The 27,365-nt window shown below is 43.5% G+C and overlaps 1 protein-coding gene across 2 annotated transcripts in view; it reads left to right on the top strand.

Annotated features, from left to right (window-relative positions):
* CDK8 (cyclin dependent kinase 8) overlaps positions 1-7,997 on the top strand; it is a 136,485-nt gene extending 128,488 nt beyond the window's left edge. The window contains exons 13-14 of one of the 2 annotated variants that reach the window (XR_003142312.3): positions 6,572-6,660; positions 6,776-6,945. Coding sequence is in view for 1 of the 2 variants with exons in the window: in XM_035719523.2 (XP_035575416.1) it covers positions 6,968-7,044; positions 7,721-7,760 (117 nt within the window). In the remaining variant the exon portion in view is untranslated. Of the gene's footprint in view, positions 1-6,571; positions 6,661-6,775; positions 6,946-6,967; positions 7,045-7,720 lie in introns of those variants that run through there. The other variant, XM_035719523.2, reaches the window with a different exon arrangement.
* Positions 7,998-27,365: the final 19,368 nt, after the last annotated feature.

Raw genomic sequence — 27,365 nt, 5'->3', positions numbered from 1 at the left:
CTCAGGGCCTGATCCTAGAGATCCGGGATCAAGTCCCACGTCAGGCTCCCTGCATGGAGCCTGCTTCTCCCTCTGCCTGTGTCTCTGCCTCTCTCTCTCTCTCTCTGTGTCTTTCATTAATAAATAAATAAAATCTTTAAATAAATAAATAAACAAACTTATAAAACCTGCCAAATAAAATAGGAAAAACCTTATGACCTTGTGTTAGGCAAAAATTTCTTAGATATAATATCAAAAACATGATGCAAAAAAGAAAAAAATTGGTAAGTTGGACTTTATCACAATTAAGAACTTCTGCTCTTCAATGGACTATTTAGAGAATGGGACAAACATTGACTGGGAGAAGATACTCAAGTCACATGAAAACTTGAATCTAGAAACACAAAGAACCCTTCAAACTCAAAAGGTTTGGACAAACATTTCACCAAAGAAGATAAACGGATAGCAGATGAGCTCATGTAAAGATGCTCCACATCATTGCTAATTAGAGAAATGCAGATTAAAGCCACAATGAGATACTACTGTGTACCTTTAAAATGGTTAAAATTAAAAATAACTGAGCACCAAATGCCAGTGAAGATGTGCAGTAACTAGAACTCTCACATTGCTAGTGGGAATGCAAAATGACAGTCATTTTGGAAAAGACTAAAAGTTTCTTTTAAAGAAACATAACGGGATCCCTGGGTGGCGCAGCGGTTTGGCGCCTGCCTTTGGCCCAGGGCGTGATCCTGGAGACCCGGGATCGAATCCCACATCAGGCTCCCGGTGCATGGAGCCTGCTTCTCCCTCTGCCTATGTCTCTGCCTCTCTCTCTCTGTGACTATCATAAATAAATAAAAAATAAAAAATAAAAATTTAAAGAAACATAACTTGTCATATAATTCAGCCATCCCAAGTGAAGCAAGAACATGTTCACACAGAAATCTGTACACAAATCTTTACTAGGGCTTTATTTATAATGGTTAAAAGCCGGAAACCTATCCATACATTCTCCAAATGGTGAACGGATACAGTGAAATAGGAAGTGCATTACTGATAGACGTAACATGAATGATTCACAGTTCCCTATGCTAAATGAAAGAAGTCAGGCTCAGACTCCATATTGTGTGATCTCATTTATATGACATTCTGGTAAAGGCAAAATTAGAACAGAAAACATCACTAGTTGCCAGGGGCAGGAGGGAGGAGAGGGATCGACTGAAACATGTAGGTATTTTTGTCATAGCTACACAAATGTATGTGTCAAAACTTGCAGAATTCTTCAGGTGAATTTTAGTGATTTTAAACACTATCATAGTAAAAAAAAAAAAAAAAAAAAACAGAAGGGGGACCGAAGGACCAACAACACCTAGTGTTGGCTAGGACAGGGAACAACTGGAACTGTCATACATTACTGGTAGGAGTATAATGTAGAACAGCCACTTTGGAAAACAATTTGACAGTTCCTTATAAAGTTTAACATGTATTTCCCATTGGACCTTGCAGTTGTGCTCTTGTGTATTTACCCAAGAGAAATGAAAACATGTCCACACAATATTCAGATCACCTTTATTTATTACTGCACCAAAACGGATGTCTACCAACAGATGAATAGGTAAACAAATTATAGTACATCCATGCAGTGAGATATGTTACTCAGCAGAAATAACGGATGTTCAGTAGAATCTTGATTGTAGTGATGGTTGTTACATGGGTATGTGTATACATTTTTCAAAATTCATGGAACTGCACACTTTACATTGGCAATTTGTATTGTATGTAAATGATGCCTTAAAGTCAGTTTGTTTAAAATCTAATAATTCATCAAGCATTTAGCGCATGCCTAGCATGTAGGCATTCATTAAAGTTAGCTATTATTAGCGTTCTCTCCATATGGAGATAAAATTGTTCGGAAGACTTACAATATGACCTAGTTCTAGCAGGTAGGTTGAACTTTCTGGGTCATTTCATGACCAGATGTTTCATAGCCTTTCATGAATCAACTTAGAGCAATTAAATGAGCGCAAGCAGAATGCTAGACATAGTAACTACAGGGCTGAAATATTTCAAGGTACTCTCTGACTTCAATAGCCTTCTTCATTAAGTATTTTCTTTAAGATTTTATTTATTTATTTATGAGAGACACCGAGAGAGAGAGAGGCAGAGACAGGCAGAGGTAGAAGCAGGCTTCATGCAGGGAGCCTGATGTGGGACTCGATCCCGGGACTCCAGGATCACGCCCTGTGCTGAAGGCAGGAGCTAAAACGTTGAGCCACCCAGGGATCCCAGTTTTTTCTTTTTAAATTCTATGAACGTTAGGGGCTCCTGCCTTTCAAAAATGTCACCGAACAATTAATTCTCCTCAAAATATTCATCTCACCTAGGGACAGCTATGAATTTTCTCATAATTTGAATGGGTTTTGAGAGAGCAATAGAACTGAATTCACATTTCCTGAGCATTCAAAGTTGCATAATTAACTTTATTATCTCAGCTGGACCGTAAAGTAACATGGACTGCCTACCACACTGTAGGCACTATGTGAAGCATTTTACACGTTATTATTCCTCACAAAAATTGAGGAAGTTAAGTATTATTTTCCCCATTTTACAAATGAAAAAAAATGAAGTTTGGAGAGATTATGCCCTCTTCAAAGTCAATCAGTTATGTGATAAAGTCAGATTGCTTCAGCTTCCAGGCCCCAGAGAAGGGAGTAAGGCTAGGATTGTCATACATGATGTGAAGTGGCCACTCTGTTCAGAGCACAAAACCTGTCCTGGGCAGCAATAGCCAGAGATGAAATTCATAAGCTTGTGGCTTCCCAGTGAGGACTGTTATTTATAAATATATAAAGTTATATCTTAGGGTGTTTTTTCACTTAAGTTAGAAGTACAAAAACTTTGTATCTTAACCAGTTAACCGATAATATCTGTTGCAAGTGTATTTAACAGTGCTAATGGATATAAAAACTGATGCTGGCTTAATAGAGCCTAAAATCAGGTTGATTCATATGCAGTAGCTGCTTTTCCAGTTGAGTTTCTTCATTGGCAGAAAAGATGCTCTACGTAGCCAAAAATAGGCAACTAACAATTTCCTCTGATTTAATCAGAGGCTCTTACTGTACCAAATTATTACACTGGACTCTTCTTGTGTGCCTTCAAAATCCTCTTGGCCCCATTCTTCCTCCAGTACCACACCATTTTACTCTGAGCTTGTAGTATAAACTGAAGTCAGGATAGGTGATGCCATTTTTGTCATTCTTTCTCCTTGCTATTTGGAGTCTTCTATGGTTCCATACACATTTCAGGATTGTCTTCTCTATCTCTGTGAAAAATGCCACTGGAATCTTGATTAGGGATTGCATTAAATCTGTAGATTTCTGAGGTAGAATGGACATTTTAACAATATTTATTCTTCCATTTAACCAACATGGGATATCTTTCTATTTATTTTTGTCATCCTCCGTTTCCTTCATCAGTATTATAGTTTTCAGTGTATAGGTCTTTTACTTCCTTGGTTAGATTTATTCCTGGGTATTTCATTCCCTTTCATGCAATTGTAAATGAGATTGCTTTTTAAATTTCTTAACCTGGGACACCTTGGTGGCTCAGTGGTTGAGTGTCTGCCTTCGGCTCTGGTCATGATCCCGGGGTCCTGGCATCAGGCTCCCTGCAGGGAGCCTGTTTCTCCGTCTGCCTGTGTCTCTGCCTCTCTCTGTGTGTCTTTCATGAGTAAATAAATAAAATCTTCAATAAATAAATTTCTCAACCTGTTAAGTTTTTTTGTTTGTTTGTTTTGTTTTTGATGCTGGATACTATGAATTTTGCTTTGTTGGTAGGTAGAACTTGTTATGTTTATTTAATGTTGGATTTTGTTTTGGCATACTGTGAAATAAACTGGATCCTTTTGATGCTTGCTTTTAAGCATATATGTCCAGTCCAGAACTGCCTAGGGCTAATTAAGTAGTGATACTAAAGAAATGTCCTTCTGAAAATACTGCCAGGTGCCCCACCTAACTGCTCTGATTGGTAGGAACATAGGTTATTCTCAGTGCCATGTGAGCTCCACAAAGTGGTTTTCTCTGACCTCAGGTAATCCATGCACAGATCACTACTGAGCAAGATTTGGAGGGACTCCTCTATAGATCTCCCAGGCTCCCTCTCTTTCCATTCAGTCCCTCATTCTAATACATTGCCCTTAAATTCTAGCCACTTTAGCGTCTGTCTAGTGCAGCTTCTATCTGCTCAACACACCAAGACCAGTGGACTTTATCTGGATTCCCCTTTCTTGTGTTGGAAACTGCTTTCAAGCAGTAAGTCCATGCAAGAGTAGAACTCACTTTGTTTCTCAAGGATCACAGTACATACCGTGCTGCCTATTTTCTGATGTATGAAAACCAATTTTTGGATATATTTGGTCCAATTTTCAAATTGTTTAAGGAGGAAAAGTAGATCTGGTCCTATTTTCCTATTGTGGCCAAAAGCAGAAGTCACAGCTAGATACAGTTTGTTAGGTGGGTAAAACATAAAGCAGCTTCATAAGATTTATTAGCATTGTGATATAAGTGAGTTTGATATTGATAAGACAGTCAATATATTTTCCTAAAACTTAGGTATATGTCCAAACATCTGGTTTGGCAGTCTGGTATATAATGTGATCCTCTGGTTTCCCAATGAGAAGATTAAGAAAAAAAAAAAGTTTAGTGGCACCTGGGTGGCTCTGTCAGCTGAGGTCATCATGTCTCAGGGTAGTCCAATTGAGCCCCATGTCAGAGTCTGCACTGGGCATGGAGCTTGCTTGATTCTCCCTTTCCTTCTGCCCCCCACACCTCCTGCTCATGAGCTCTCTCTAAAATAAAATAAAGATCAATTTAGTCACAAACATTTAAAATGACACATTAGATAAACTAATATTTTGGAATACTGCCTTTCTCACTCGTATGAAATAATTTTATTCATTCTGTTGTATGCATTTTTTACTTTACTAATTTTGTCATTACCATAATCTCTTTTTAAGGTATCTAAAATATCATTTTCATGTCGTTGAAATTGTATGAGTTTTTTTTCCCTTTTTTTGCTGAAGTTGTTATCAGCATTTTTCTCCTTATGTATATCAATCTCACTGGAAATTTTACCTAAGGTACAAGTATTTGTTCACATTATAGGAAATGGCTTATCCTGTGCTTATTTTTCTTTATTTGTTAACTTGTTTTCATTTAGCATCACCACATGCAAAACTCTTACTTTGTGGCTTTTGTAAGTGACTTTTGTAAGGCTTGTTGACCATACATCCAACAATTATAATTGGGTGTATCATACCACCAAAGATAATTACTTAATGCTAAACCTGGTCAATTTCTTTGTCTCTGTTTTTAAAAATCCATTTCATCACATGATCTCTGTAATCATCCAAGATTAACATTTTAAGATCATTTTAGACTAGAGTTGCAAGATAACATACAGGTGTCCACTTACATTTGAATTTCAGATAAATGGTAAATAAATTTTAGCATAAAATGCCACAAATATTTTATGGAACATACTTATATTACAAAAAAAGGTATTTATCTGAAATTCATATTTAACTGGGAATACATTCTTTTTATGGCTGAGTAATACTCCATTGTATATATATACCACATCTTCAACCATTCATCTGTTGATGATACAACCTATTTTAGATCCATGTCTTCCTCAGATAATCTTTATAAGATATTGCTTATCAGATTCCTTCTCTTTTGAGTGATAATATTGAAAGACAATCTCACTTTATATCTGGGCATAGCAGTAATTTTCACCATTTTCTTCTAAGTAGTAACACCATAAGCACTCCTGACTATATTTCCAAGTATCTTCCCTTGGTTGGAGCAGGGGAGGGGTTGTTGATTCAGAGAACCAAATATTGGAAGACTGTGTTCACCAATTTTCTGAGTATGCCACCAGAACCCACATTACTAATTAAAGTAATTATGATATTCATTAAATGGGTTTGGGCTAGATGCGTATATTCATTTTTCTTTTCACATTCTTGGACTTATTTTCTCTGAGTTTTTCGGCATCCCAGCATTTTTCAGAGATAAATGTTATCTTTATTACTACCATCCTGACCCCTCAGATTGTAGGTAACGCCTAAGCCACACATGCTTGTGAGGCAATTTACATGGCAAACGGTTGTATCTACAAAGAAATCTATGATTAAAGAATTCCTTTGATCAAATCGACTGTTTAAAAAAATACAGGAGTCTCGAGGAGTGAATTTCTTCATAAAACTAAATGTGTTTTCTTCATTGGTTTTTAGCATAGTAACAATAATGCTTTCATTTTCCCCTGCTGTATTATTTAGAAAGGGTAATTCAATTTAGCTCAGTACTATGGAATCCTGGTGGGGTGTCAGATCTTTAATAACTTAACTTGTTCTGTCACTTTATTAAATTAGAGGGGAAAATAACGGTTGCTACTTTGGATCCTATTTTAGAATCTATGAAAAAGTGTTAAGTTCCTTTGTGGCTCCTGGATATCCTCAGTTAATATCAAATTGTACCCAGCTTGAAGCATTTCCTATGATTCAGAAAAGCATTTCTGTTCTGTCCCCAAGGATACAAATTGGAAATAAAGTGATAAAAACTTGGAAGTAACCCAATAAAGCATCCCTAGGAGGCAGGAGGATCTTACATTAAGCCGTTGGTAAGTTTAGAATCCTGCCCAGATGTGCTGAAAATATCCTTTCTGCACAGTGAAAATATCCACTGCCCTCTTTAAGTCAGTGATTTTCCCCTTTCTTTCTTTCTTTTTGACACAGAAAAGCAGCTGCTGCTCTTGTTGGCAGATGACGCCGCTGTTCCAAGGGAAATGAGAGCGCTCTCTGCCTTTGAGGCTGATGTAATGGGGAGGTCAAGAGTGCTTGCTCCAGCAACTCCTTTATACCCTGGCTTAAAAGGAATTTCTCCCAGCACATTCCTATCCCTAAAGAACACCCTTGCTTCCCTTCCAGAACAATGCTTTCTCCACCAGCCAGACCATTGATATGAACCAGAGCTTGACCAGCCCACAACTCAGTTCTGCACCCACGTAAGTTTGTTTTTACAGGAAAAATTTCACGTGTGCTGAGTTGAGCATCCTGAAAGATAATTTTTTTTAAACATTAATTTAACAAATGACGTTCCCTTCAGTTTTGGCTTTTCCCATTCTTAAGGGCAGGTGCACCTGGAGCCAAGGTGTTTACAGTATCCTCTCTCATCCAGGAACTACCAAGCCAACTTGAAAAGATGCCCGATGGTCTTTCTTGATTTCTTTCACTGTATTTTATACTGAATGATGATGTGTGGTTTAATCAAACTAAAAATGGGCCATTATCTCCTAGCCTGAGGAACTGGTGGGTTCTGAAGAAGTGTGGAACTGTAGTCTGACCTAAGGTGGGCTCCTGGGGCACATTGGGGCAAATCAGCCTGGTTCTCTGTGTGCTCTTAGACTTGTAAGCATTTAATAAATTTAATAAATTCCATAAAGACAAGGGCTGAGTTCTTAAATATACTAAGCTCTTGCTATATGTCAGCCACCATTTCACCATCTGACTTAATCCTCACGACAGTCTTAGGACCCATACATTATTATTATTCTGATTTTCCAGATGAGGAGGCTAGTACTTAAATGGTTCGCCTCTTGTCCAAGACACACAGCTCTCAGGCAGAGCCAGGATTCTAATTAGGCCCGTCTGCCTCTACAGCTTTGCTCTTTACCTCCACAGTGATTTAGTGAACGGACATTACGTCAATGAAGGGAGGTGAGAAGGGGAGCGGCAATCTTGGGACGAAGCTGATGCTGAGGGGGGCAGAGCAGAGACCATCACAAGTCAGGGTTGGATGTCAACCTACCAGCCTAGAAGTCTGGCCCCCTCTGGATTTTCAAGTTACATAAATAATAAATATCCTCACTCTTTAAGCCATTTTGAGTTGATTTTTTTTTTTTCTATTTGCAGTGGAAAGTGCTCATTGATACACTGGATAAGCTAGGTCTGGGATTTTTCACCCACTGGGATTCTTTCTGCTTACTAATTACTTACAGATATGCTTCTTTTCTGTAGGAACATAGTCTTTAATGAAATTTTAATTCATATTTATCATGTACCAGTTGGAACTCAGACGACAATAAATTGGCTTTCTGATTTTTAAAAATGAGTTCACATGTCTTTGTTTTTATCAATTTTCTTTTTTCAACATTTAACTTCTGTGTTTATGTCATGCCCCTAAGAGTTTATGCAAGTATCTGGCTCTCTCATTGAGAAAGAGGTAACATTTATTTCTTGATGGTGCATTGCAAGCATACTCTCTGATCACAAAGCCCTTTATCACTCACTTCCAAGCTAATTTATTTCTTTGAGAGCTGCACAATCCCAGCCTTGTGGGAAGAGAGTCTCCCACATTCGGAGAGCAATGGCTGGTTTAGAAATGCTCTGTCTTTGTCTAAGACGAAGTCTCTTCCGCATCCTTGATTATGTCTAAATGATGCTCTTATGCTTAAACAGAGTCCACTTTCTCAGTCTACCAGGAAGCACTGATTTGTTTACCAGCCCCAGGGATGGGAGGAAGCAGCAGTCTGCAGGGCAATCGCACAGCCAGGTGAGCACCACTGAGCTCTAGCTTGGAAGAAAGTGATTTTAAAGGCTGTGAGGATTTGGTGTCATGCCAACCTATTTACTAAGGAATCTGCACAGCCTGCCTGGGAAATTAGATGGGCAGGCAAGGATTCAGAATGCTCCCAAATGGGGACATTGAGGTAGCTATAATTGTCCCCAGCTGGGGCAGGAGGGACAACAATCATGAGAGAACAGTGCCCAGGGTGTGTGTGACCTGGGTGCCTGCAGGCCTTCACAGCAACCACAGCACCCAGGAGTAGACAGCACGGGGCTCCCATGCCACAGAGGATTACTTCCCTAGTACTTTGGCTTAGATGAACTCACTAGAATGACAGGTACTGCCACCAAACAAGATGACAGGACCTGGTGTGTCAGGGAGGACAAGTAGCCTGGTAGAGTCTTGACTGAGAGAGTTGACCTGGCCCATGGAGTCTTGATATGCCTGCACCACCAGGAACTTAGGAAGGCACTGTCCCCTGAGGTCAGCTGGGGCTCACGCAGGGCCATTGTAGGCACAGCTGTGATACTAGAGTTTAATAGGACTGCTCTTAAAACTTCATTTACTCATTCACTGAGACCTACTGTGTGCCAGCCAGACACTGTGCTAGGTTCCAAGGATTAATGAGAGTAAATGTGTATGTTTGTTGGGTGGATGGATGGGGAAAGGAAAATATAAGTATATTCTTATATTCTAAGTATATTAAACTAGCTTTTTATTCAAAGGAATATTGTTGTAGTTCCTTTCCTAAAATGAGAAAACTTATAATTCAAAGTCATCCTGTTTGTAAACATTGGGGGTTCAAAAAACATCTGAGGAGCTGGGAAGCCTTAGAACAGCTAGACTCAGCTTCTCAGATTCCTTAAAAGGAGCCCTACAGATGTGGGACCAGATCCCACTCAACTCCTGGAGAATGACAGGATGGCACCTTTAACTTCCTGCATCACAAAGTCCTCTTCCTGGCTTGTTCTGCATGAACCTCCCCACTCACTGTGACGTGTCCTGCCATGTCCAATTAAGGTCATGCAGTGGGCCCATACCTCTGTGGATGAAAGAGGGTAAGAATACCCTGGAGGAATTAGACCTTCCTTGGTACAATCATCTGGCAAGAGGCAGGCCTCAAACCAGGACAAGGACAGCGGGCTCTCCTGGAAAGGCCAGGTCTCCAGGTCTCAGAGCTTTACTCACTCAGGTCCGTACACTGGAGCCTACGGGAGCACCAGGCTACCCTGTGCTCCAGGAGCCTCATTTCAGACACTTCAACATCATCTGTCACATACTCAGTCCCAGAGAAAACGGACGAGAGCAGAAGATGTTCATCCCACAACCTTTGCATTGTGTCCTACTCCCAGGCCACGGCTCTTGGTGCACCAGGAATTAAGACATTTTGTGACTGACCCAATTATACTGCATTGTATCTGTGCAGGCATGACGAGTTCACTAATCTGTTAAACTGTGAATGTTTAAAATATACCAATATCTTTGTAACTGCCTTGGCATCTCTTTTTTAATATATCGAGTGATTTAAAAAAGAAAATGACAAAGAATTGACCCTGGGCTCTTTCAGCCTGAGAGAGGTTCTGCTTGGCCTGGACATCAGGGTTCCCGTGTGGAAGGGGCCTTGCCTAACAAGGTGTGGTCCCTGGGTTAGCACATCTACATTACCTGGAACTTGTTCAGAACACAGACTCTGCCTCTCAGCAAGGTCACCACCAGGTAGTTTCTAAGCACTAGGAAAGTTCAAGAAGTGTAGATGTAGGGAAGACAAGGGGAAGACGGATGAACAACCATAGGCTCGGCCCAACTGCAGCACTCCATCCTCTGTGTGCGCCCTGTGTGGAGCACAGTCTTTAGCTTACCTGGTTTGGGTGTTCTGTCTGCTGTGTTTGTGGTAAAGAGTGAGCACCTTCTGAGGCCACACACCTAGCTCCTCCAGAGGAAGCAGAAGGCCCTAGATCCAGCCACCCGTCTAGTTTACACTAGTATGTATTAAAGTTCATCAATAGAAATTTTATGGAAATTAGTCTTTCTTGTCTTATAAGTCAAATTTATAGAGACAGGAAGTAGGAGGGTGGTTGCTAGCAGGGGTGGCCAGTGGGGTGGGGTGAGTTGGTGTTTAATGAGGACAGAGTTTCTCTTTGGAAAGATTACAAAGAGTTGTGGAGAAGGATGGTGGTGATGGTTGCACCACAAGGAAAATGCCCCTGAACTGTACACTTTTAAATGTTTGATGATACTCATGTATATTTTACCATAAATAAATGAAATGCTAAGGAGGTCCAATCAGTGGGACGCCCTAGCTGATTGGATGTGGGGTGCGGGCCAGAGAAGAGGGGGAGGCTGCTGCCCTGCCCAGCCCCAAGGACCATCCACACCGCCAGCCTCCCGAGCCCATCCTGAGGCACGTAGGAACCCTTCACTTTCTCTGCCTGGACCACCCCCGGCCGGTGCTGAGCTGGAGGCTGTGGAGAGCACCCTCACAGCACCTTAGCACTACATAGGTCCTACCACCCAGAGAAGGCAAGCACCCGGACGAAGTGAGGTTAGAGCACTGGAGCAGGAAGGAGGTCCAGGCAGCCTCTGAGCCTGGGGCCCACCGACAGCCCAGAGCGGTCAAATGCTGCCTCCACTGTGTAGAGAGAAGGCACCAGGTGTGTGTAGAGCCGCTGACCGGGGGGCAGGGGGTGCTCCTGGATGTGGCCCCAGGGCCCACTTTGACCTGGGCCCACACTCTGAGACGTGACTGACCCTCAACTACACTAGCCTGCCCCTGTCTTTCTCCCGAGGCTCTCCCGAAGGCCATGGCACAGCCGCACCCAGGCAGGGCCCTCCACGCCACTGGCCTCCACCAGCCAGCAGCCGCCGGTATCAGGAGGTGTGACAATGAGTTAAGAACACCCACCTGACTCCAGGTGGAGCTGGGAAGCAATGAAGGTAGCTTATTTTACAGGCCCCCGGCAGGAAGGAGAGTTTTCTTTAGCTTGGCAACAACTCAGCCAATAAGGAGCCACCACAGTCCAGAACTGTGGCTCTCCTCTAAGGAACTCTTGCTCTGAAGCACCCCTTCCAATGCCTCTCTCCTCTATGAAAGGATGCGGTTTCCTTTGTTCTGCCGGTTTCCCTGTGGCTCGCATACCCTGAGCTATAATTCCTCTGCTCTTCCTGAGTAAACTCGTGTTTGCCTGTTAAATAACTGGCTAGTTTATTTTTAAGGTGGACAGTGGGCAGGCAGGTGTCGGGTGGGTTGGTGAGAATCAGGCCGGAGCCTTGGGAGTGGGCTCCCGGGCTCCCGCCTCAGGGCTGCCGTGAGGAGCTCGTGAGGTCCCAAGCCGGCTTCCCCATGTCCCAGCTCCTCCTCTGTGTACAGCCACACGGGCCCAGGGAAAGAGGACCTGAGGGGGGTGTGACTGCTGAGCCCCTGAGGGGCAGGTGGGGAGCGCCCTCGGAAGACGAGCATTGGAGCCACCGCCCTGCTGCTCGGGTCAGGACACAGTTCCTGAATCTTGGCTTCCAGAACGCTGAGACAGATACCACCTATGAGTTCCTGAAAGGAATGTGTGGACGAGGCTCCCTTGATGATACTGTGCCATCTGACTGTGAGGTGAGAGAGGAGGCAGACCAGGATTAGCGCAAGAACTCCACCATGTTTGCAGCTGCTCAGGCAGCTGGATGGTCTTCTCTTTAGGCGAAATGGGTCATGGAGGGAACCCTTTTGTGTGACTCTCAGGGTTGCGGGGATCCAGTGCCTCAAATCAAAGAATGAAATGCTCAGAGTCCCCATCCTGTCCCAGGCTCTCACTACTCACATCTCCTGCGTCCTCAGCCATCTCCCACCGACTGTTTCCTAGGTGCTGTGGGGTCTCATTAAACCATTTATTTGCTTGGTTTTCCCAGGAGATAAAAGATCACAGCATTCTTAAATGTAATACACTTTTCAGCTGCTCTGATTGGTTCAGCGGAGCCTGACAGGACAGAGGGATTGTTTCCAGGCCAGGCAGAGCAGTGGCGAGTCCAGCCAAACCAGTGACTGCAACATCTCTGAACATGCCAGACGAGCTCAGGAATCTGCCCTTTTACACTTACAGTCCTAGCATGCTCACCCCTCAGCCCTTCCTCTTTGCCTTAAAGACTTCTGGTTGAGCTTTAAAACACTTCCAGTTACTTCTGTTTGCTGACACCAGCGATCCTACCCCACCCCTGCCTTCCAGGCCATCAGCCTGTTGGCTACAGCACCATATTCTGGATTGTAATTGTCCATACATGGGCCTATCTGCCAGACTCTGAGCAATTTGTGGGTAGTCTAACCTGCTTCTTAGTTAGGGGGAAGGGAGTCTCAGGCCTGGTATGGAGAGAGTATCATTCTTTGCTTCCACAACATGCAAGCCCTGAGACTCTTAGCCAGGCATTTTCAAGGGCAGGCACCGAGGACACTGTGATGGCCACAGAAGGTTGAAGGTTGGAGCTGGCCTGTCTGCCTTCCCTGAGGCTCTCAACTCAGTTCAGTAGGCCAGGGTGGCCTGGAGCACTCAGGAAGCACCAGGAGGGGCCTAGCAGCCAGCCCAGCCTGTGGGAGGGACTCGGGTGGAACCTGAGTACACAGAAGAGGACATTAGTGAATGTTTCCCTTAAGAGCTGGCACATCTTAGGGAGGGAGCTGCCTTCAGGAAACCGCTCTGCTCAGGCCCTTGAGTGGAAGGTGAGGCACAGGCCACAAAGCAGGGGGCAGAGTCTCAAGTAGGAGACTTGTGTGAAGAGGGTGGGAGAAAGGGTGCAGAGAGGCAGGAGGGGAGGACGGCTAGTGGAGCTACGGGGCCCAGGGATGTGGGGGGGGGGCGGGGGCAGGGTGAAAGCCACTTAAGAACTAAGATGCTTGAGTTTGTCATTGCATTGGTGTAATGTAAACCTCTTCTCAGGGTTCCCACCACCCCATCATTGTGTGAGTATGTCTAGGAGGGTGAGAGAAGGGTTTCACTTCTGGGCCTGGAAGCAGGAACTTAGAGGCCAGAAGCCCCTGGGCATATGGTCTCCCTGTGCCCACAACGGATTCCCAGAAATTGTAGGTCTAAAGCGCTGGTTCTCACCCCAGCTGTACATTATAATTGCCCAGAAAGCATATTTTAAAACACAATGTCTGGAGCCTCCTTCCTTCCCCTGATTCTGGTCTAAGCCATGTAACAAGGGGCCTAAGGCATTGGTGCACTTGAAAATGCTCCCCAGGTTCTTCAAATGTGCACAAGGGTTGAGGACCACTGATTTGAAGGAGTGAGTCAAGAATGAAGGGAGGGAGTTCAGTGAGGCCCCCAAATGGAGAGTGGAAAGCAGGGAAGGGGGTCAGGGCGGCAGAGAGCAGACAATCAGGACACCCCTGCAAGGAGGGCACTTTGGGGACACGCAGAGACCAGGGGACAGGGCACTTGCAAACACTCATGCTGACAGCCCTTGTGTTTCCAGCACAAGCCTGTAGGCCCTCACAGAGCTTCACAAGCGCTGACTCATTGAAGCTGTGCAGCATCACAGAAACTGGCTGTAAGCTCTCCCTTCTGCAGGTAAGGACAGAGGAGCGCTGAGAGCTGACACCCCAGAGCAGTAGCAGCATGGGATTCAAACCTGGGTCTCAGATGCACGCACTGGGGTGGGAGCAGGGGGAATGGGAGCAGTGCCTACCTCCCTTAAATCCCTGCCTGCCCTGCAGAGCAGACTCACAGGAACTGAGGCAGATCCTGTTTTTCCATTGTTGCCCAAAGCTCTGGTCTTGGAGTTAGCTTTTCGGTGGCCTTAAAATGATTGCTATGTCTGTATTTTAGCTCGTGGAAATGAGAAAAAATCTTGATTGCATAAGTCTACAAATCTTGTTCACTCCTAATTATGCAGTGAGGCATAGACTTTCCAATAAGTAAAATTCACAGATAATCACCAAACCTAGGAATTTCCGAGGACTCTGGTGTCAGACCTCACCAGACCCTGGAGTTCACAAACACAAAACAAAACAGGCCAAAAGGGAGTGAGGGAGAAGTGAATGGTTCGAATCAAATTCTAATCCCCAACCTAAAGATTTGGATTCCAGGCTGCACTCAGGAATCTTTGTTTTAAATTCCTCAGAGGGGTTATTCTGATGGCTTCAAAACTTGGGAGCCATTGGTGGGAATGGCCCATGAACTGGAAAATCAGGCTCTCCATCCCAGTTAACCTTTACTTCCCCATAAAAAAAGTGAGCCACTGGCCTAGGCCACACAGAGAAGTGGAAAGAACCCCCTAGGGAGCCAGGGCTCTGACTTCCAATTTTGACTTTGCTTGTAGTGGGTGGACAGGCTGACAGTTGTGTCAGCATTCAGATACTGGTTTTCTTATCTGTGAAACACAAAAATTGGATAAAATCATCCCCAGCCCTTTTCTGTGACGAATTTATCTGATTCTATGCCAGTTGAATTTCTTATTCAGTAAAGGTAAGAATATTTTTTGAAGGAATAGGGATCAATTCCCCCAAAGGGGAGTTACCATAATTTTAGTATCTTTTCTTAAATCTGCTTAAGGAATTTGGTGAGACCTTCCAGCCAGCTCTCTCATCTTCCTTCCTGCCCATCACAGGGACCGTTTATGCCAGTGACCCATGGGCCTTTCACTTCTTGCCCAACTCTCAGAAATTTCCTCTCTGACTCTGGCTCTTCCTTTCCTGGAAACCCCAGAGTGACAGTTTTCAATCCTGGCTATATATTAGCATCACCCAGGAAGCTCTTATAAATTATTGATACTCAGGCCTTATCCCCAAACAATTGAATCAAAATTTGGGGGTCATGACATTTGTAAAGCTCCCCAGATGATTGTGATGCATGAGAAGGTTGGAACTTAGCCCCCGGAGCTGATGTGAAAGCAGGGGTGATGGGTCTCAAGGTAACTCTTTACCTGAGTGAAAGTGTAGGGTTGAATTTGCAGTCTTGGCAAGTCTTCTCTGTCTAGGCCTACATGCCAGTATTTTAGATATACCGCATGGGTATCTGCAGGAGCAAGCATCAAATACACTGTAGAAGCGAATGAAAACACCAGGCCAGCTGGGACCACTGTACACCCACCAGTGGACCTGAGTCAAGTCTCCAGAGATTTAGTCTTTTCATTTGTAAAATGAGACCAGCATTTCCCTCTGACTTACAGGGTTGTTAGGTGAATTGCATGCATGGGAATTGGCTTTGTAAACTATAGAGCACTATACAAATTGAATGGGCTTAAGAAACTTACATGTAGAAAAGGAATTGACATATTCAACAAAAATATGTCAGTTTTTACCCAGTTAATGTATAGATTCCATGCAATATTGATACCAATCAAAATGCCAGCAAACTTTTTTTTACAGAAATCAACAAGCAGATTTAAAATTTGCATGGAAATGCAAAGGACCTTGAATAGTCAAAACAGTTCTGAGAAAGAGGTACAGACTTGGAGTATTCACAGTCCCTGGTTATGAAGCAACAGTAATCAAGATAATATATCAGTGTAAAACTAGGCAAGTAGTTCAATGAAATAGAGGCTTAAATCCCAAAATAGATCCCCATATATATGGCCATGTGATTTTTTACAAAATTGACAGAGCAGTTTAATGGTGAAGGGATAATCTTTCAACTAATGATGTTGAAGCAACTAGATAACCATAGTTGAGGTATACACACACACACACACACACACACACACACACACACACCTCTCTCCTATGAATGAATAAACTTATGAAATTACGGCATCTCCATACAATGGAATACTACTCAGAAAGAAAAAAGCATGAATTAGAGACATATCTACTAGAATGTGTGCATTGCTAAAATATACTAAATGAAAGAAGCCAGACACCAAGACTATATATTATTTGATTTCACTTATGTGAAATTCTACAAAAGGCAAAACTATACTGATAGGAAGCAGATCAAAGGTTGCCAAGAGCCAGGGGGTGGGAAGTGGGGATTAAATACAGAGGAGCCTGAGAGAACTATTGGAGAGATGGAGATATTCTATGTTGTGATTGCAGTAATGGCACACAACTGTATATATTGGTCAAAACTCAGTAAGTAGTTTAATAAAAACTGGTAAGCTATATTGTATATAAATTATACTTTAAGAAAGCTGACAAAAAAATATTGGAGTCTTTGGCTTGCCAGGCACTATGCTAGCAATATCAGGATGAATCAGACATGGTGCCTACCTGCAAGTGCTTGTAAATTAAAAAAAAAATAAGTGTGACATATTATTGAAAATGCTGTGACAGAGACTGTACACAGAACAAAAAGAAGTTGATTCTCACCAGAGGAGGGAGAGCAAGCGAGATGGTATTTGAGACAAATCTTGAAAGATAGGTAGCAATTTGCCAAGTAATAAAGGAGAGAAAAGCAATTCCAAGCAGTGAGAACCCAAGAACAAAACCTCACAAGCTGGAAATAGCTAGACATGTTCCAGGAAATACAAGTAGTTGTCAAAACATAAGGTTCCAGAAAGAGCATGTCTGGAGATGAAAATGTTGAGGGTCTCATACCACATACTTGGGCACTCAAGTTTCAGCCTATAAACAAAGAGAAATTATTGAAAAATAATTTCTGATAAACAGGTTCAGTTTGGTATTTTATAAATATTATGCTGGAAGACAGATTGGAAGGTGGTGGCAGCTAGATCTGAGGCTAAGAAACCAATTAACAGACTATTGCAGTCACTCATAGAAGATAAACCATGAGTTTTAGTCTGTGGAGTAATGTTGAGGTAAGAGTCATGACGGGTATTAAGGGAGCCTAGCTGGTTGTGTTGGAGGATGCTGCCTAGAGAATGATGGAGAGTCAAACAGGACTCCTTGGATTCTGGCTTGGGTTCTGGGTGGCTGTGATGACATTTTTCAAGATGGCAGATCCAAGAAAGAGCAAGTGTGGGAGGGAAAGATGAATTTGGCTTAGTTCATGGTTGTCTTTTATATGGTCCATTCTGGTGGAGTGTCTACAAGGACACTGAATACCCAAGAGTAAAATTCAGAAGAGATCTAGATGTGTGGTTCAATATAATGCTCACACAGATGGCACCTAAAGCCAAGGAGTGAATGAGGGGTATCACACATTATACATTATTAGTGACAAGGGGGGCTTGTAATTATGGAAGGGATGATCAAAGAATAGGAAGCCTTAATAGAAGCTGAGAAATAATGGTCAAAGAGATGGAGATGGCCCAAGAGAACATAGTGCAGAGAAACGAAGGAACAAGTGAGCTTTTAGAGAAAGAGATGGTCAACACTGCCAAATGCCACTTCTAAGTCAGTCATGATGAAGACAGGAAAGAGTCCATTAGAATTGCCAAATGGGAAACTGTCGGTGTTATATGACAAGGTAGTTGCTATGAAGTTGTGGCGGCAGGGCCCGACTAGAAAGCCAAGCAATGAATGGGATGGAAAGACATGGAGGCAGTGAGCAGACAGTTTGGCTCTGAAATGGAACACAGAGAGAGTAGCAGGTAGCTAGGGAGAGATGTAGGATCAAAATACTTATTTTTAAAAATATTGAAAAGATATGTCAAATTTGATAGGCTGTTAAGGAAACACTAGTGGAATGGAAGAAGTTGAAAATATGGAAGAGTGGACAAGTGAAAGATTGTAGCCATGAAGGAGATGAAAAGGACTGAAATATGAAGTGAGGACCCTTTCCTCTGGGACTTCAGAAAGGACATAGAGGGCAGGTCCAAATAGAGGTAACTTTAAGGAAATTGAGGGAGTTTGTGGCTGAAGATTCATTTCTCAATGGCTTTGAGAAAAGAAATGAAAGTTGGATGCCATTACAAAATATTGGAAAGGGAGTAAATCTGTGAATTTACAAGGACACTGGAGGTCATACCATATGTCCATAGTGTCATCTGTCTATAATGGTTATGATTTTCCTGCATCAGCACTGAACTCCCTATATGTAGCTACCAGGAAAACAGATTGCTGGATTGACCCAAGATATGGATGTAACAAGATGGAAGTGGTAGAAGGCAAGGTGGTGAGGACACTTAGCATCTTCTTTTTTTTTTTTAAGATTTTATTTATTTATTCATGACAGACAGAGAGGCAGAGACACAGTCAGAGGGAGAAAAGCAGGCTCCATGCAGGGAGCCCGACGCGGGACCCGATCCCAGGTCTCCAGGATCACACCCTGGGCCGAAGGCGGTGCCAAACCGCTGGGCCATCAGGACTGCCCCTTTTTTTTTTTTTTTTTTTTAAGATTTATTTATTTATTTTTATTTATGATATACACACAGAGAGAGAGAGAGAGAGAGGCAGAGACACAGGCAGAGGGAGAAGCAGTCTACCTGCGGGGAGCCCGTTGTGGGACTCGATCCTGGGACTCCGGGATCATGACCTGAGCTGAAGGCAGACACAACCACTGAGCCACCCAGGCATCCCAGCATCTTCTTAACAGAATGGAGTAAGTGATGAACCCCAGGAACTAGGCTGGAAGGAGCAAAAGTGGAGGTATGATGGTAAAATTGGCAGAAAAACAGGTCAGAGGTTTAGGGGATTCTGGTGAACAGAGCAAACAAACTGATAGAGCAGGATGATAGCAGATGAGAGTCAAAAGTAAGGTCCTCAGGTATAGGACTTAGAGAGAAGACAGTTCTGGGCAATGCCAATGTTTAAGGTGTGGAAGCCTGAAGTGAGAGAGAGGGAAGATCATTGGTGCCCAATCTATGATGTTGCGTGAGTCTTTCCATGAGTGCTAAAGTCCCCAGGATGACGTGGGTAGAAAGGGAGTATGATGAGTGAGGCATCAAAGTCCTCAATGAATGAGAGAAGTGAGTATAAGGCCAGAAGCTGACAGCCATAGGTCTGGTGAATGTGACCTGGACCTCAAGGTTTGTACCTGAGAGTAGGAGAGTAATGGTCTGAAAGAAGTAGTAGAGACCAGGGGTGCTGCTGCCAGCTGAGGACTCTATGACATTCAAGGCATAAGGGAAAATGGGATCTCCACTTCAGAGAGTGGGTAGGGGATTTTCTTGGGGTTCAGTCCGGTTTCCTGAAAAGCTAGGAGGTGGAAGAGTTGGAGATGAGGATATAACTAATCTGGGTGATAGCAGGGTATCTGTTAGAAGGGAGGGAGTAGCTGCTGGAAAAATGAGGGAAGAGGAAGCACTGCATTGTCTGGGCAAGAGAGGACACTTGGAGGCCCACACCTGGGCTGATGACAAGATGGCGGGGATGAGAGACAGGGGCCTGCGTTGTTGGCCTCAACGTTCTGGGCAACTAAATGTGGAGATCTTTAGGGGTCTTAGATCCAAACAGAATACATGAAAATTAGTAATGGAGAACCTCACTACAATGGATGTGGGAGTTTTCTGGCAGGGGGACACTCACCCCTACCGCTTGTAGCCAATTGCAGACCCCACAGGAGTAGCCAGACTTGACCTTACATGGACTTGAACTTGATCTTGCATGGACTTGACCTTGCATGTGAATACCACTGGACTCCTCCAGGCCGCAGTTCCCCAGTGAAAAGCCAACACACTTCAGAGTTCCAGTTAACTCCAGTTAACTCCAACAGGCTTCTTAAATTACCCCCTTTCTCCTTAAAAACAGGTGGCTCTCTTTTGTTCCCCGAACTTGCATACAGTTTTGCTACAGCTTGTTTGTCCCAGATTATAATTATCTTTCATCCACGAATGAACCCATCTTTTACTGGTAAAATAACTGGCAGTTTCTATTTTTAGGGTTAACAAATGCGTTGGGGAGTTTTGCTCATGTCCTGGAGGAGGAGGAACAGGAAACTCTCCAGGGATCATGCCCGGAAAAGATTCCTGCCCAGGAGGATTGCAGAGCCTCTAGGATTTTTCCCACTTGCTGGAAATAGTTGTTTATGGTTAAGTTAAAGGGCAAAGATTTTACCTGTAGACTTAGGAAAGGGTGAAGATTATACCAATAGGTCCCTCAATAGATATTTATTCAACTGAATTGAAATACAGAGTTCAGCTCATGTGTTAATTGTGGAATAACAGCCCATCAGAGCTGGAGAGACCCGTAGGAGAGACACATATTGTGTATGACAGTCCACTCCACAGCATGCACTTTAGTGACCTCCTTTAGTGACACATGCACCAGCCCCCGCTCCTGTTTGTCTCCCAACCACTGCCCCCAAGGTTGCCTTTCAGCTGTCTCAGACTGTTGTTACTTCCTCAGATTCTTCTAGTTCTTTCTATCTCCCTGCATTTGCTCTCATGTCTTCTTGGAAGGAACCTTCCCCATTTCTGTCTGGCTACTTCCATTCATTTTTCAAGCTCTTTCTGGCTCTCCCAGGCACACATAGTGGCTCCTTCTGTTAGTTCCTGCTACGCTCTCTCACACTTCCATCAAAGAATAATCATGTCACAACAGAGTTGTGCTGCAATATTGTGATTTATAACAAATATATATTTGGTCATTCAGATGACCAGGATATATAGTTCTAATATGTATTTGGTCTTTGTCCATTGTTCCTGGCTCACAGTTCCCAGGACCCTCAGTCTCTTTCTATTCTGTGTCTTTACACCCAGTTCTTTTGAGCCTCAGGATCTCAGGAAGTGATTAAGTGCACGGATTTCAAAGCCAGATAAACCCTGGACTAAAATTCCAGGTCCACCACTTACCAGCTACAAGCTGCTGTCCTTAGGCAAGTTACTTAAACTTTTGCAGCCTCAGTCTCATTATTTATGACATGGGAGTGATGATGGAGGTGGCGGTGTGATGGAAAGGTAAGATAATGTTCTGACATCCAAATGAGACCATGTATACAAAGCTCTTTGCATGGTGCCTGGCGCACAGTAAAGTCTCTTTATATATAAACCGTCACTTTTCCTGATTTTTAAAAAAAAAATAGATTCAGAAATTTCCTTACAACCTAGATTATTCAAGTCCTGGTGAAAAGATTCATACCACTTGAGAAACCTGGATGCCAAATTATTAGTTCAAGATAAGAGTACCAAACAGACCAGACACTATGTTACCCTCCCTACCTCCTCCCTGGGGACAGTGCCAGGGACATATTGAGAAATTCTCATTACCCACCTCACATTTTTTAGATTCTGTCATGACTATTATTCCTGTCTTTGCCGTGTCATTTTAACTTCTTTCCACAGCATGTCACATTTCCAAGCTAATTCCCACTGAGCTGTGATAGTGAAAGTCTCCTTAATTTAAACCTTCAGCCAGAGAGAGTGACCCCCTCCTTATTTTTGAGTCCAAGATCTGGGGCTCTGTCCAACTTTGAGAATGAACCCTCCTTCCCCACCCTACCCCCACTCTCACTGCAGCCCATTGATGACACTGTTTATCCTCAAAGGAAAGAAAAGCAGGTTTTTATTTATGGGCCAGATGATGTATCATATAGAGTTGCAAAGAATTCCCCACTGGACGTCTCAGCAGCCAAGGGCCGAGTGCATTAGTCAAAGACGCTATTGATACAAGGGAACAGCACCAAGTGTCCTCAGCTGCCCCGAGAATGTCTTTCCTGAGATATTTGTCTGGAAGTAGGTCTGACATTTCTGACATTTGCAAGGGAGCCTGGGGGACTGCCGTCTTAAGCAAGGAAGCAGCTGGTAGCTCTCTCCCACAATCAGCCCTGAAATGTTGTGAAATTCCGTTGTTTTTGGACAGCCAGCACAGGGGCCCTGAGAACGTGGGACAACGGGTCATTGCAGAATGCTTAAATCACACCTGGTTCCGGGCCCCGAGAGCCGGCCAAGCACATTCTTGTCTGTCCTTCCCTCTATCTTTCTGTCTCTCTCTCTGCCACCCTCCCTTGTACTTTCTTTTCTTGTGTGTGTACCCACACAGAACTTTAATAAAACCTATGATGAAGGTTAAATATGTTTAGGATAAAATGTACTTTTGTGGTAACTCCTTTTAAATTAAATAAAAGTTCTGAAAGGTCAGGAATGTATCACAGCAGCATCAGGGAAGAGTGAATCTCAAACATCTTATTTGAGAAAAGAACTTCAAATCTGGTTTTGAGGGTACAGCCCCCGTAGAACTAAGTTTCAAATTTTAGCCCCAAATTCCAATGATGATGGCTGTGTTTAGCTGGATTGTTCACTTTCTCCTGAGTAAGAGAACACAGAGTGTGTTATATTTGGGAGTCATGTTTACCCAAATTCATAATGTACTTTCTTGCCCAGTTCTAGTTTGGGATGACTGAGACACTCTCGTGGGTCATGAGATTGAGTTATCCTACAAAACACAGGTTCAACGTTGATGAAACTTCTAAGACATGAAGCTGAACAACCCAAAGAAATACAATGCGTGGTTTTCCAACCTCAGTTAAAATGATTTTTTCCTCAAGGATATATTTTGGGTCTTTTTGTTGTTGTCGTTTGACTAATTTCCTTCAGCTGCTGCAATATGGAGGTAATACTTATCAGCTCTGTTGAGACAGGTGGGTCAGGCAGTCTCTTAGCTCTTTCCCTCAGAGATCATGCAGTGATGCTGCCAACATGCTGTCCTCCTCCACAGTCTCCATATCCCTGCCTGGCATGGAGGCATCTGGACTTCTCAAGACCCTGCAACTGCTTCCTCTCCCTTCTCCCCACCTCCTAGCCCTCTACTTAATCCACTTTTCAATCTCCTGGGCTAGAAACACACTTGCCTTCTCCATCTTACCAGAGGTGAAGTGTTTCACCACTGGCTGGGGGTGAGGGCAGGTGGCTGGTGGCTAGTATTTGCTGGTGTCTGTAGTGTAAACACATCCACTGTGGGAGTATTTTAAGTCAATTTAACAAGAAGCTCACATAATTCCTGAAAATTCAATAACCAGCTCTCCCAAAGGTAGAGGGTTCTGGGGCATCGCTGCAACCTTCCATTGATTCTGCCCTTAACTCTGAGCTATCTTTCTCCTCCTCTGTATTGTAGACCTTCTCAAGGAGCGATCCACAATCACTGCTTATATTTCCTAACACTGAAGTCTCTTGGGCCCTTACAATCTGACTTATACCTCTTTGAAATCATTAGTAATTTTTGTTGTTGTTGTTGTTACTACAAAAGCTATCCATGTGAAATCCAAAAGCAAAACCAAAAAGAATCCATCAACACAAATGATAGTATAAAAGAGACACCATCAGTGAGCTTCGAATTGCAAACCGACACTCTTGTTCCTTGTCTACTTTAGCCTCTGCACCATAGGTCACTAGTGGCCTCCCCCTCTACTGGGACCTCTTCTTTCTTCTTTTTTGTGCTTTTTTTTTTTTTTAAGATTTTATTTATTTATTCATGAGAGACACAGAGAGAGAGAGAGAGAGAGAGGCAGAGGGAGAAGCAGGCTCCTTTCAGGGAGCTCGACATGGGACTTAATCCCAGGTCTCCAGGATCACGCCCCAGGCTGAAGGCGGTGCCAAACCGCTGAGCCACTGGGGCTGCCCAGGCTTTTGTTTTTAAATTGAAGTATGGTTGACACCCAATGTTACATTCATTTCTACATGTTATGCCGTGCTCACCACAAGTGGAGCTCCCATCTGTCATCATACAACACTACTACAATATCATAGAATATATTCCCTGTGCTCTGCCTTTCATCCCCCTTACTCCATAACTGGAAGCCTGAACCTCCTGCTCCCCATCACCCATTTTACCCATCCCCCCCACTTCCTCACCTCTGACAGCTATCCATCTGTTCTCTGTATTTACAGGCGTGTTTTGGCTTTTTGTTTTTGTTTTTATTTATTCATGAGAGACACAGAGAGAGAGAGAGAGAGAGAGAGAGAGAGAGAGAGGCAGAGAAGCAGGCTCCACACAGGGAGCCCGATGTGGGACTCGATCCTGGGGCCCCAGGATCAGGCCCTGGACCGAAGGCAGGCGCTAAACCGCTGAGCCACCCGGGCTACCCAGCTTTTTGTTTTTCATTTGTTTTGTTGTTCATTTGTTTTGATATTTCTCTTTCTCTGTCTGACTTATTTCATTTAGCATAATACCCTTTAGGTCCATCCATGTCACAAATGGCAAGAGCTCATCCTTTTTAATGGCTGAGTAACATTCCATTGTATATACCTACCATATCTTCTTTATCCACTCGTTTATGGATAGACACTTGGGCTGCTTCCATATCTTGGCTACTCTAAATGATGCTGCAATAAACATGAGGGTACATATATCTCTTTTAGTTAGGAGGTCTCCTTTCTTTGGCTATGCCTTCCTGTCCTTCCATCTCTCCAATATGCCTTCCTCCTCTCTTACCTCTTCCTCCTCTGCCCCCACAATGTCTATGTCCCTAGAGCTCTCATATACCTTCTTCTCTTCCCTTCATCATTTCCATCAACCTTGACGTTGGTGACTCACAAGCAGATCTCTCTATCTAGGGCCTCTCTTCAGTATCCCATTTGCCTCCAGTTCCTTTTCCTCCCAGAAATGGGAGTAGTTCATAAAAAACTCCACCAGCTTGACATCTTCTCTGCTGTTAACTACAAATACCATAGAGTTCCTCTGCACTCTGCACACATATATCTTGCTTATTGAATCTCCCAGCTACCTCTTATTCCATTTCACCTCTGCAGTTGAGACCATTATTACCTATTGTCATACCTTCTGGCCTCTGGAATTGACAAGGGTTCCTCTTCAGTTGAAAAGAGACTCAGCTATAAGATTTTTATTTATAAAACATAGCTTCAACCAACCTCACCTTCCAGCTCCAATACCTTTGATTATATGAGGTTTCACCTTAGCCTAGCATCAAGGTCCTCAATGACATGACCAACCGCTGATTATCTCCCAACATTATCTACCACTCCAGCATTTACCTGCTCCTGGACTTGTCCATGTTGTTCCCTCTGTCTGCAATTCCTCATTCCCCGTTTCTACATATCTAAATCCACCCATCTTCAAAACCAGGTTCAAAAGCTACCTCTCCTCTGAACTTTCTTCTGAGCTCCACAGGTGTAAATAATTGCACTTCCATTCTCTGAACTCAGAACACTTTTCTTGTGTCACGTCACTTTCTGCCTTGCATTAGAGTAATTTGTGAAAGAAAGAAGGAAACCTAACATTTATTAGCTCAGTCATTGCATTAGAACTTTTTATTAGCTCCTTCAATGTTTACACAACCCTGGGAGGTGGATACGATTACCTCTCATTACAGAAAAGGAAACAGTGGTTCAGAGTAGCACCATGAAATTGAATTTATGTGGCAGCCTGTATGACTCTATATCCATGCTATTACCACTCCATCACGTCTGCCTTAACTCTCCTCTCATGGTAACCTCCTTGAGACTAAGGACTATATTTTGTTCATATACCTCAAGACTCCCAGTGCAGGGCCTGGCACCCAGCCAGCACTCTGAAAGCTGAGGGACTGAATGAAGGATGGATTGACTGATGGGTTTGCCCACTGCTCATTTCCCAGCTGTGCTGTGGATTGCAGCTGTGCATTCCAAAGTTACAGACACTATAAATATCTCACCACCCATTCACATTTAGATGTTTCTTCCTGCCCTCTGTGTCCTACTTCTGGGTCTCTCTTTGATTGGCAAGCTTTGAAGGAGGCAGAGATGGAATCTGTGGTTCTTTTTTGTCCAGATTCTGAGTGTAACAATCAACAAATGATTTCTGGTGATGGAAAAAAGTTGTTTTTCAGAATGATTTTATGCTGCTTTCTAGATCAATTCTATTTGCATTTCCTCCACGTCATTGTAACAGATAGAAATTGCATGCTGAGTCCACTGTGACAACACCTCTGTTATGACAATTATTTAGTCTTTTTTTTTTTTTTGAAGATTTTATTTATTTATTCATGAGAGACACACACAGAGAGAGAGGCAGAGACAGGCAGAGGGAGAAGCAGGCGCCATACAGGGAGCCCGATGCGGGACTTGATCCGGGGACTCCAGGATCACACCCTGGGCCGAAGGCAGGTGCTAAACCGCTGAGCCACCCAGGGGTCCCCCCAGTTATTTAGTCTTAATTTAGCCTTAAGATCCCCAGCCTATTGTGACCTATGCTACTCCTCCTGCCCCACCCCTCATCCGCCCCCTGCTGGCCGCTCAAAGCCCTCATTCTTTACAAGTCTACCAGTGCAGGTGAGTCTACACAAGTGCCTGACCCAGAGCTTCCCACAAACCACACCTATGGGCCTGACTCCTCCACCAAATTCTTACCTGTTCTTGGTTTCTTCTAGATCTACTTATCTAAACTAACTGAGACTAGACAACCTTTCACGGAATTACTACATTATTCCCTACTCCTTCCATTAAGCAGTAGCATCGTGGAGTACTTTAATTGAAAAACTAACTGATGGTGGGAACTCAGGTACCCTGGTCTCCTATTGAAAAAGGTATTTTATTTAGAGCAAGGGGACTTCTCTAGGAACATCCTATTGTGCCAGCTACCTGTGTGCCTGGCCCTAGCCACACACTGTCTCCCAGTGTGTGCCTCCAACTCTCTCCATGCTTGATTTGCAGCCAGAAAGTGATGATGAACCAAACTCTCATTGTTTGCAATCTGATTCACAGACCAGGCTGATGAAACTGGTGACAAACATAGATGTGATTCTTCAAAGAGCAAGAGTGATATATGGCCCCTGTGGAGGTGGGCATTCCCCAGCCTAAGGAAGTGGTTGTCAAAGCTGGCCAAGGGGCCTTAAAGACCAGCAGGGACAGTGTTTCTGCTCTTTTGACTCTTCTATCAGTGCTGTCTCTGACAGAATGTGATATTAACCCGTCCTTTGTACCATATTTTCCAGTGCTTTCTGACATAGACAAAGGGGCCCCCGAGGGATGGCCCAGCCCCTTGGCAGGGTCAGAAGGGGAAGGACACCACAC

The sequence above is a fragment of the Canis lupus genome, chromosome 25, assembly GCF_003254725.2.
Source record: "Canis lupus dingo isolate Sandy chromosome 25, ASM325472v2, whole genome shotgun sequence".
Taxonomy (NCBI): Eukaryota; Metazoa; Chordata; class Mammalia; order Carnivora; family Canidae; genus Canis; species Canis lupus.
Note: the sequence above shows the minus strand (reverse complement) of the source record. Positions and strands in the feature narration are given on the sequence as shown.